The 12,569-nt window shown below is 32.4% G+C and overlaps 1 protein-coding gene across 1 annotated transcript in view; it reads left to right on the top strand.

Moving 5' to 3' along the window:
* SI (sucrase-isomaltase) overlaps positions 1 to 12,569 on the top strand; it is a gene marked incomplete at its 5' end in the record, with an annotated part of 84,598 nt that overhangs the window by 20,301 nt on the left and 51,728 nt on the right. Inside the window, 6 exons of the mRNA XM_081087663.1 lie at positions 131 to 244; positions 4,053 to 4,137; positions 5,061 to 5,178; positions 7,239 to 7,410; positions 9,696 to 9,812; positions 11,857 to 12,011. Coding sequence (XP_080943789.1) covers positions 131 to 244; positions 4,053 to 4,137; positions 5,061 to 5,178; positions 7,239 to 7,410; positions 9,696 to 9,812; positions 11,857 to 12,011 — 761 coding nt within the window. The remainder of the gene's footprint in view (positions 1 to 130; positions 245 to 4,052; positions 4,138 to 5,060; positions 5,179 to 7,238; positions 7,411 to 9,695; positions 9,813 to 11,856; positions 12,012 to 12,569) is intronic.

Genomic DNA, 12,569 nt, shown 5'->3' with positions numbered 1-12,569 from the left:
GATTATTGTAAATATAGATTGGGCATGGGTTACAACATTATGACTAATAATTCTTGTTCTCAATTATTTTGAATTCTCATTTATTTATTTTAAAAATGTATGTATATATGTAAATGGTCTATTCTTCTAGGTATGGCCAGGATTATCAGTATACCCTGATTTCACTAATCCAAGCTGCATAGAGTGGTGGGCAAATGAATGCAGCATTTTCCATCAAGAAGTGAAATATGATGGACTCTGGATTGTAAGTAACTATTTTAAGCCAGTGATTTTGGACAAAGAATATAATTCTTCTTCTATTATCTTATTATCAAGTTGACAATATATATTTTATACTGTATGAACATAAAATTAAAAGGTCTTGTAATATTTTTTAGAATGTATAAGTATTATACCTGTTGTGCTCATGAGTTAGACAAGAATAAAAACTAAAAGCTGATAAAAGAGATTTTGCTAATCTTTAGTAATACACTTTATAGAATACATTTCATTTCTATTACTGAAGTGTTGTATCTATGACCAATAACTTATTGTCGAAAAAAACAGTTTAAAAGATTTGAGAATAATCCAATATTAGTACAACTCCAAAAAAAATGTATTAAGTCTACAGTAGTCAGCAATTGCAGTAATATGAACCTATATAAGCCCTTACCCTTTAAAAACATTTTTTAGTAAGTTATAGAATAGAACAAGTCAAAATTGGCTATAGATTAAATGTTTTACCTCAATATAAACAACAATAGTAAACAAAATCCTAGATATCTGATTTTAATGTAATACTTATTACATTAAAACACAAATCTTTAAAAGTTTCCGTGGATGAAGTTTTCTATCTGTAGATATTGATAGCCTGCTGCTAGGTTTGTTGTATAGAATAATACTGTATGATAGTAAATGATTTAGTATTTTTGGTTGTGGAAATTATAGCTGCATTTGGGGACGAAACTATTTGGTGAGCCTAAAAATCTATATTTCAGTAAAAAAAGTATAATAAATCTGAACATAGAAAAAAACATCAGGGATTTTGTTCAAAGATATTGCAATAGTGCAGAATTTTGGAAGGAGAGATAAAGCAATTCCTTGGGACAGCTATCTTTGGCTGTTTAGGTCCATAATATTTCTATTTCCTTTAAGTCTTTAATACTCATTCAGTCATTATTTTAGTTAATCATTTATTTATTAATTCAAACAATTTGTTAGATAACAAGTCTTTATCTTGCACCATGACTATAGCAGGTGTTTTGTGGGTCATATAAAGATAGGAAAACTATGTTTTCTGCTGACAACATGAAATTGAGTAAGTTAAACATAATCATGAGGATTTCCATGATAGTAAAAGAATGAGACGGAGAGGCTTTAGTTATTAGACAAAAAAATCTGTGAGATCATGATGATAATACCTAGCTGCTGGTAGAAATAACAACAAAAATGCATCTGCTCTTGTGTTTTGTTTTCCATTATAGCACCAATTTCAATTGTATTATTTAATTTAAATGGAAAATTTTTTCATTCCCTCTTCTCACTTGCTTAGGAAACAATTTGAGTTTACTAGAATGGAGTTAGACTATAAATGGCACTTTAAGAATAGTGAGAGAGAAGATGGCTGTACCGTGGAAAGAGAGAATACTCCATTTCCTACAACCTTTCAAGACCGAAATACCTGATACAACTCCAAAGAAACAGGAAATGGGATGAGGAAGAGCATCTGAGAAAGGCATTGTCTTTCTGATGCTAACAGAGAAGCATTTTGACTAATGCTTAAAATACAACAACATAACATAATAATTAAAGTGATTTCAAACCTCACTAATTATCACTGAATTACTTATACTATGTATAGAGAGCGGCAAGTTCTTACTGGAGTGATTGCCAAATCCAACTACGAAGTTGTTGTTTTTTTAATTTCTTAATTCTCTTCACATTATTTTTTTCTGTTAGAATGAATATGCAGTAAAAATAACTGTCATTTAACTGACTTTAAGTCACATCTTAAAATAGTTTTGTAATTTTCTAGATATATAATTTAGATACCATCCTCATTTTTTAAACTATAAGTTTAAATATTGAAATCACTTTGAAAAATTATGTGAGCTAAATTGTCACAGAAAAAAATTGAACATAATAGTTCAAGAAATTTAGTAAAATAACTCCAATATATATTTTAGAATAACTACATAACTTTCCTTCCTTGTTGTTAAGAAAAATATTTGGAAAAAAGAAAACATTGACTTTTAAAAATCTGATTCACAATGATAAATGTATTCTTTTCAGTACCCTTAATTTTTCACATTGATTACATGTGGGTATGATATAGATGGGAGAAGGGAGGAGTAACAAAGCAACCATACTTCTGAGGAAAGCAAAATTAGCCACTTGATTAAGCGAGATGCCTTTTTAAGAGTAGAGACAAGAGATGTGGGGAATAAGGCTCAAATATGTACAAGGTGGGGCAAAATAGGTTTACAGTTGTTCATATGGAAAGTAATACAATAATTAACAAATAATAATATAATAAAATACCCTGTGTTTTTCATACTCACAACTATAACCCTACTTTGTCTCAATCTGTATAGAAGTACTTCAATGCAATTAACAGAGAAGGAAAAAGAAATATGTATTTCTTTTTATTTATTCATGTATTTAATTTTTATTGATTAAGGTATTACATATGTGTCCTTTTCCCTCCATCACTTCCCACCCACTCACACTCATGCCCTCACCCCCCTGGTGTCTGTGTCCATTGGTTAGGCTTATATGCATGCATACAAATCCTTTGGCTGATCTCTCCCCTTACCCCCACTCTCCCCTGCCTTCTCTCTGAGATTTGATGGTCTCATCGATGCTTCTCTGTCTCTGGTTCTGTTTTTGTTCATCAGTTTATGTTGTCCATTATATTCCACAAATGAGTGAGATCATGCGATATTTATCATTCTCTGGCTTGTGTTTCTTGAACGTGTGTAGTGTGGTGTATGATTAAAATCTCTTATGTTTTTGTTTGTTTTGTTAATTCACACCCCAGGATATTCTTCCATTGATTTTTAGGGAGTAGAAGGGAGAGGGAGAGACAGAGACACCGATGTGAGAGACACATTAATTGGTTGCCTCCCATATGTGTCCTGACCAGGGCTGGGGACTGAGCCTGCAATCGGACCAGGGACCTTCAGCCCACAGGCCAACGCTCTAACCACTGATCAAAACTGGATAGGGCTCTCTTATCTTTTTTTAGTCCAAAGACTTTAGTTAACTGGTTATGGTAAAAACAAACAAGCAAAAACAAAACAAAACAAAAACCCTAGTAAGTAGCAAGATAAGTTTAGGGCCTAGGTTTCCATGGCAAGAGAATCAGTAAACACAATACCTCACAACCCTGTTTCCAAGATATGTTTAGGCCACTGGCTCTCATAATGTGGTCTCCTAGCCCCAGGGTTCCCAGACACCCTTCCAGGGACTCAGTAAGGTCCTAACCCTTTTTTATTAGGATACTAAAATGTTATTTGCCATTGTTTGCTTTTATTCTCTCATGGGAGAATAGAAGTTGTGGCCAAAGCATATCCTGCCTGGTTGCTAGCAATGCACATCCTAAAAATTAGATAAATGCCAGCTGAAATGAACAAGCTATGTTGAATAAATAAATGTACTAAAAATGTGTACAATGATAGACTCACAGTGAAAAGAGTGATACAATTTTTTAGAAAAGGCAGTTGCTTAGTACTTGTAATTAATACTTTATATGTAAAATTAACACTAGGTAAGTGAACTACATTTTGCTCATATACAATTCCTCAATCAAAGATACCTCTGCTATTTGTGATCTACATTCACACAAAAGCAAATGATATTATTTTTCTCAGTATAATGACTTGTTCAGACCCAGGGTAGAATCAAGTAGTGAGTATAGATAAGCAAATCTGTCTTTAGCTTGGAAGCTTATATTTATCTCCTAAAAGCAAAACAATGTGTTTGCCTTAGGTTTAAAAATATTGAAAATAACTTAGGTTTATATGATTTATTATTACTTCAAGTCTGCTGTTCCTCAATTTATATCCATTTAGGACATGAATGAAGTTTCCAGCTTTGTTCAAGGTTCAACAAAAGGATGCAATGACAACAAATGGAATTATCCACCTTTTACTCCTGGTAAATTTCATTTGGTTATCTACTTAGCATTAACTGTTGACTGGTAAATTCCAGCATATATATTCCTAAATCGCAAAGTTTGGTAAAATTTTGAGACCCTGAAATCGATATTTTTGTTTTTGTTTTACTTTTGGCCAAAATATGTATGCCTAAATAAAAGAGAATGATTTTAAATTCTGATATAGCATGTTGATTTATTTTCATTTGCTGGTGATAAAGTAATTAATAAAAAGAAACAAAATTTGTTTGAAATCATAATTGAAATGACTTTTTTTTCATGAACACTTTACTATAAGTCTGTGCAGTTATCAGAATGTGCTTGATGAGAATAGTTACATCTCACATATTCTAAAAACTTTTTTTTATCATTTAATTTGGATAAAATAAATAACCAAAGAGAAAAATGTGCTCTTAATGGAATAAATTGCTACAAGGACTGAAGAAAGATGACAATAATTATTGCAACATCATATATGCCAGCAAATTAAAGTACAATAAAAAACAAAAATTTGAATGGTTTGTAATTGTGTGACAAGTCTACATGTATAGAATTAGATCATATTTAAGTTAACGATTGTACTATAAAGCTTTCAAATGGATCTATAGATAGTTGATATTCAATTTAAATGTATATATTTCTATACATATACGTTAAAGGTTATTTTTCCCTTGAATTTATTTACTATTGTAATTAGAAAGCAGAGTGTTAGTGAAAGTGAAAATTTAATGTTTAATCAACAGGAGTAGAAAGTGGAGACCTAGTTGGAAATTAAATTCTCATTTTATTGTTTTTTTAAATGAATATGGCATTACATATCATTTAAGAATTATAAAGATTAAAATATACCTTAAGAGCAAAAATATTATAGAATTTAAAATAGCAAAGAATTTGTAGAAAATGTTCTTTATGTATTTTCTCCTAGATATTCTTGACAAACTCATGTATTCCAAAACAATTTGCATGGATGCTGTGCAGACCTGGGGAAAACATTATGATGTTCACAGCCTCTATGGATACAGCATGGCTATAGCTACAGAGAAGTAAGTGCAATTCCATTCAGAAACTTCTTTCCTATTTATTGTCTATATACTTGACACTTTACTAATAAATTGGAAAATAGCACACATGTAAGAAAAATAATATTTTCATGATAGAGCAATTAATATATTAAGAGCATCAGTTCTTTAAGTATTATTCATGAATTTAGAACTTAGTTATTAAGAATAATATGGTGTGTGTATTTAACTGTGATTCTCTTTGATTTTAGAGTTAAAGTACCCTTCAAAATTTTGATTGAGTTTGCTTTTCTGAATATAATTGTGTTCTAAGCATAAACTTCACAATTGGCCTGGAAGGATGGCTCTTCTAGAACAAGTCTTTAACTATTTTTCAAAACCAGGATTTTCAATTAAAAAGTAATTTTCTATGCAGTATCTCCTAAAAAAGAATTTTCTAATGTAAAGTGTTACTTATGTATAAAAACAAAACAAAAACATGATACAAAACAAAGGAAGGGGACATCTTCTCTTTATTGCCTACTATTTTTAAAGCATTGTATAAAGACCTATAATGCAATAGTCAATAAAACCTAGTCTCAACAAAGTTTTTTTTTTGATCCTCACCTGAGGATATTTTTCCCATTGAGTGTCAACCTATGAACCCAGAGGTCACTGCTTTGATTCCCACCGAGGGCACATACCTTGGTTGTGTGCTCAATTCCCACTAGGGGAGGAGTAGGAGACAGCTGGTCGGTATTTCTCTTTCAACAATGATTCTGTTTCCCTATCCCTATCCCTTCCCCTCTCTCTCAAATATATATATTATAAAAAAACACATATATGTGAAAGAGAAACATCAATTGGTTGCCTCCCACAGGCACCCTGACTGAGGCTGAGGATCAAGCCTGTGACCCCGGAGTCAAACACACTACTCTTTGGTCTCTAGGCCAACAATCTAACCACTGAAAACACAGGCCAGGGCAATTTTTAATCTTTATATAATTAAATAACTACAATTTGTTTTTAATTCAAACTCATGTTTATTTGGTCCTAAATCATACCATGATATGAACTTTTTTATACAATGTCTTCTCAGTGTTTGTTTCTTTACCTTTTAAACCCAGGAAAACATTACATATTACATTACATAAATGAGTAAGTTGTAGAAAGAAAAACATTATAGTTCAGTATTTTAAAGGTAATAATATAGAAAAAGCAGCTGAGAATTCTATTATAATTTTACTAAGATAGTCTGGATAATTTTATATACTGAATTAAACTTTTGTATCTTTTCCTGATTATTTCCCATTTATAAAAATAAAAATTTGCCATTAATACTCAGGTACCAACAGAGATGAGATGAATAATTCTAGTAGCTGTGAATGGTGAACTTCTAGAAACAAACAAAATAAAATAATTCTCAAATATGTACATTTTATCCCAACATTGTTTGCTGTTATTTGAAAATGCAAACATTAATTAAAATCATTGTAACACAAAAATATGTATTGAGTTAAAGTTCAGATTTATACATTTTATATTAAAAATTTTCAATGATTTTAAACTATATATTTCAAAAATAAATGTTGAGTGAATAAAAAAGCACATGTTTTTATTTAATTTGATAAAGGAAGTGATTCAAATCATAATAATTTCTAGAATATTTTTGTCTGTGTTTGAACAAAGTGCATTTAAATAGTATTGATAACTAAATATAAATTGGAATAAACATTGATAAAATAGTTGCAAATATTCTGGTGTGGCTCTAGGAACTGTATGTAATACATATATTTGAAATTGAGACCTCAGAACTTCAAATATCAGTATTGTTTTTTAAAATCTTATTTATTTATGTATTTAAAATATATTTTATTGATTTCAGAGAGGAAGGGACAGAGAGAGATAGAAACATTCATGGTGAGAGAGAATCATGGATGGTCTGCCTCCTCCACGCCTCTTACTGAGGATCGCGCCTGCAACCCCGGGCGTGTCCCTTGAAGGGAATAGAACCTGGGACCCTCCTCTCCTCAGGCAACTCTCTATCCACTGAGCAAAACCAGCCAGGGCAAAAACCTTATTTAATAATTGGATTTTATTTGTAGAGCTGTGCAAAAAGTTTTTCCTAACAAGAGAAGCTTTATTCTGACTCGGTCAACTTTTGCTGGAACTGGAGTCCATGCTACCCATTGGTTAGGAGACAACACCGCTTCATGGGAGCAAATGGAATGGTCCATCACAGGCATGCTGGAGTTCGGTTTGTTTGGAATGCCATTGGTAAGCAGTTTCACGCATTGCTATTCATCAAAGCTGTGAATTACACTTAATTTTGTAATATTATTGTCTTAATGATTTTCATTACAATGATTAAAAGTATGCTACAGAAAATTAAACCTCTAGATTTAGGGAATTTATAAAAAAAATAGGAATATAGGTAATGTCTATGACATTCAGGAACATAGAATAAACAAAATTCAATCAAATCAAAATAATTCATGAAAAAAATATCAATCTAAAGCATATAAAGGTTTATATGATAATTGTAAAGCACCAGATAAGATAGTAGAGAAAAATCCAAATAAAAGTAAATGTCAGAAGGCTAAATATATTAAAATACTTGTTAGTTCAGGTTAAAAAGTAAAGCTTTTCTCTCTATTTTAAAAAGAGAAGGACAGAGATTTTTAAAAGAGTTTAAAGCAGAGAAAATTTATACTAAGAAATTTTAAACATAAGACATTTTGTAAGTCTCTTTATATTAAGCAAAAAAGTATATAATGTTCATTTAAACACTAATGAGGTCCACTACAAAACAAAACAAATACATTAGGATACTACAGGATTCATTTATTTTTTTCTTTTATATGCACTGAACAAAATAAAACCAAAGAACCTATCAAGTAGTAATAACAAAAAACACAAAGACAGACAGAATTTTGATTTTGGATATTAAAAAACACATTATCAAATTATTTATGAGTCAAAAATAAGAGGAAGAAAAATGGATAGAGACACAAAAAATTGAATGCTAATAATTGTATTTATATCATAATGGTGAGACATTAGCTAAGTTGACATTTAGAGTAAAAACATATAGTATTAAATGCTTAGACTCAAAACAAAAAAGGGTGAATAATAGATACTTCTCCAAAGTAGACATACAGAAGTCCAAGAAACATAAAAACATGCTCAAAGTCACTAATCACCTGAGAGATGCAAATCAAAACAACAAAGAGGTACCATCTCATACCTGTAAGAATGACTATCAAAAACACATCAACAAACAACAAGTGCTGGCGAGAATATGGAGAAAAGTGAACCCTAATACACTGCTGATGGGAACACTGACTGGTGCAGCCACAATGGAAGACAGTATGGAGTTTCCTCAACAAACTAAAAATGGAACTCCCATTTGACCCAGCGATCCCACTTCTAGGAATATATCCTAATAAATCAAAAACACCAATCAGAAAGAATATACTCACCCCTATGTTCATAGCAGCACAATTTACAATAGCTAAGATATGGAAACAGCCTGAGTGCCGATCAGTAGATGAGTGGATAAAAAAGCTATGGTACATTTACACCATGGAATACTACGCAGCTATAAAAAGGAAAGATCTCTTCCCCTTTGAGACAGCATGGATGGACCTGGAGAGTATTATGCTAAGCAAAATATGCCAGTTAGATGAGTATCACATGATCTCACTCTTATGTGGAACCTAATGAACAAAATAAACTGATGATCAAAATAGATCCAGAGACATAGCTGCATGGTACAGACTGATGAATCTCAGAAGGAAGGCTGGGATTGGGGTTGGGAGGGGAGAGAGTAACCAGGAAACTTGTATGTATATATGCATAGCCCATGGACACAGATAATAGTGTGGTGAAGGCCTGGGAGGTGGGGTATGGGGTGAAGGGAGTCAATAGGGAAAAAAAAGGGACATCTGTAATACTTTCAACAATAAAGATAATTTTTTGGAAAAGGCTGAATATTGAGTAAAGTGCATAAATTAAGAAAATGAAAGAATAAAAGCAGAATAAGCCTAAAGAAAGACATAGGTAATAAAAGTAAGAAAAAATGTTAGTGTCATAAATGTAAAGTCTCTAGAGAGAGAAAAAAAATAACAAGCCAAAGTACAAAGAGAACTGAACATTTGAATAAAAAAGACCCATCTATGGAAAGTTTTGTTCAAAAGAAAACAAAACATAACAAATGGTAGAATGTATTTTGAGATTAGTTATTTATTTTAGTAACCAATTAATAAATATTAACCAGGAGTAAATGTTAAAAGTGAATGCATAAAGAGACAATGAAGTAAATAAAACTTAAATTAAATATAGAAGTAAAAAGCGACAATGAAGAAAAAGAATAATGCAATTAGATGCAAGTGTGTAACAAAAACGCCAAATATAGAAGCTTGGCTAAAGGAGAATATGTGAAGACAGTGGAACAAAATGATTATAAGTCATGCAAATTAATCCATTGAGGCCAAAAGTGTGTTATTCTGGCATATTTGAGAATTTTTACATGACAAGTGATAGATATGTTTGTTGTCTAGATCGGAGCAGATATCTGTGGATTTGTGGTGGACACCACAGAAGAGCTCTGCAGAAGATGGATGCAACTTGGGGCATTCTATCCATTCTCCAGAAACCATAATGCTGATGGATATGTGGTAAATTCCTCTTGCTTTCCCTGTTTTGAAATAAAACATAAACCTACTGTTAGCAAAGTACTTAAATTGATAGCTATATGAAATATGGTATGAAAGCTTGCAGCATAATTCATGACCAAGAGTTAGAAGTCCTCTTCTCAAGGCCTATAAGTATTTTTATATAAAAATGGTCAAGTAAAGAAATTATGAAACATAATGTAGTCACTACATAAATATTTTATTTAAACCTAAAGAATATATGAGTGTTTTAAATCATAAATGTTTAAATTAAAGCCAAATATTTTTCAGTCTGGGTTCTTGGATTCTAACAAGTTCCATGTAATTTTTCTCTCATAAAATGTATAATCTATAGTAATAAAAGCATAATATGCTAATTAGACCAGACATCCTTCGGATGCCCTTCCAGGTGATCTTCTGGACAAAGTCGGGGCTGCAAGGGAAGCCCAGGTCTTGGGTGACAGAGGGAAGCTGGTATCAGCAGCCAGGGGAAGGAAGGCCTACCCTTGCACTGGGCCTCTAGTATAATATTAAGGATTTCCAGTTTTTGTTTCATTAAAGAAACAACAACAACAAAAAATTAAAGTCACTTGCAAAGCAGTTTGAGTCCAGAGTCTTTCTATAATAAACAAAACTGGAATGACATATTGGGATAAATAAAAGGAATGCTTTTAAAAACATGGATCTGAGCTGGTGGGAGCGTAAGTACAGGACATGCTGAGCTATTCTACCAACTCTGAGATTTCATGCTGTGGGCTCCCATGGACATATTTTTCAGAGGGAATGGGGAAATTAGGGTAAACCACTGAGTCACTTAAATGTGTGGTAGTTAAAAAACGTATTTGCAGTTCACATACTGATTATATATAGGGCCTTAATTCTGTTTGAGAAGGTGTACAACAATTCAGAATTTAACCTGGAAGGAGGCATAATAGAACAGAAGTAAAAGGTATACATTGAGGAGAAGTCACTTTCTAGTCTATCGAAATAGTGCTTTCAAGAAATTTGTATTTCTTGGGAGACAGTAGTGTAGGACAAAGGGAAGGGAGCAGGGGAAAGTGGAGAGAGCCTTCAGATCACAATTAGACCTGAACCTGGTACGATGAAGCCAAGACAGGGTGATAGGAAGAGCCATGTTGGGTTATAGTGTTCCTAATTTGAAAGCATTTCAGTCAGTCGCATGTCACATCAAGGGAGAGGTGAGCATTAGAAGAATCATGTATCTCTCAGAAATGGGCTTGAATAGTATTCTCACCATTCTAATTGATGAGCTGGGAGCAGCCAAAGGAAAATTTGGTTTCAGGGTAAGAAACATGATGCCAAATCCAGGGAGGCAGTAGCTGGTTCCCTTAGTTAACTCTGTTACCCCTAAAGCAGGAGATGTAAGCAGGTTTGAGCACATCATTGTACCTTGGCTGAGCCACAGCTGACCTAGCTTAGGCTCTGCGGAGAGGCTCTCCTCCAGGTTGCAAGTCTGCAAATGGCCAGGTAGTTCTGTTTCTTGAATCCCCGGGACATCAGACTACCTAGGCTTAGTATTTGAAGGCGATGGTCAGGCTCCAGGCGGCAAGTCCTCAGGAAGCACATTTTAAACCCTCACTTGAATGCGCCACATGGCCCAGAGCGTGTCACATAGCTGAGAATGAAGCCAAGCAGTGGGGAAGTGTGTACTCCCCCTTTAATGGTATGGGCCACAATGTTACATGGCAAAGATGCGGATACAACAAAGCATGAAAATGTGATCCAATCAGTCAATCTACTATCAATAATATCAGTGGAAAAATTCCTTCTTAAAATGTATTTTTATCTTCTTTTTGTGTATTTAAATGAGAAAAATCTACTTTAAAATAAAGTTTAATTAAAAAATATCCCAAATAGAAACTAGAAGTGTTCATATACTTTGATGATGAAATAGGAGTAATTTCATCTTTTCATGAACAAGCTAAAATGTGTACAATTTTCTTTTCAAAAATAGATGAAATGCTTCTATATTAATTTTTATTCATATTTTAGCTTTCTTATTTCAGTTTCACTTTTTATCCCATAGCATCAAGACCCAGCATTTTTTGGACAAAATTCTCTTTTGGTGAATTCATCAAGGCACTATTTGAATATTCGTTACACTTTATTACCTTTTCTTTATACTCTTTTATATAAAGCCCATACGTTTGGAGAAACAGTAGCAAGGCCATTTCTTCATGAGTGAGTACAATGTTCAAGAACTTTTATCTTTAAAATCATACTTGCTCATATATTAATAAATTAATGGAGATAGATCGGGATGTCAAGAATATTTCTACTCCTTATTTTTACATTCATATAAATGATTTGATGAACTGTAGAATGATAGTAGAACAGTGTTTTGGACAAGATTAATGGAGAAATGTGAGTCTTGAATATAATTTAGAAAATGTAGAGAAAGTATAGAGAATGTACTAGGAAAATTATTTCAGTAAGCAAGATTAAATATAGAATTATTGAAAACTTATCATTTATATATTGTGAAAATCACCTAAATATTGAAAAAAATGTAATATAGTGGGGGGGGGGCAAGAGGGGGACACAGCAACAACAATGAATTGTACTTATCTTTGTATATCTTCACCAAGGCAAGACCTTTCCTCAAGAAATGACTAAAGATCATTTCAAATCCCAGTCAAAATGGAAGTTAATAATAAAAAAAATTAAAGGAAAAAATGTAGAAAATAAAGATTTCTGATACTTTATGAACCCATCTTATAGGAGAAAGTGAATTAAACA

Source organism: Myotis nattereri (genome assembly GCF_964212035.1).
Source record: "Myotis nattereri genome assembly, chromosome: 3".
Lineage (NCBI taxonomy): Eukaryota > Metazoa > Chordata > Mammalia > Chiroptera > Vespertilionidae > Myotis > Myotis nattereri.
The sequence above is the reverse complement of the archived record's forward strand: the minus strand, read 5'-3'. Positions and strand labels throughout refer to the sequence as shown.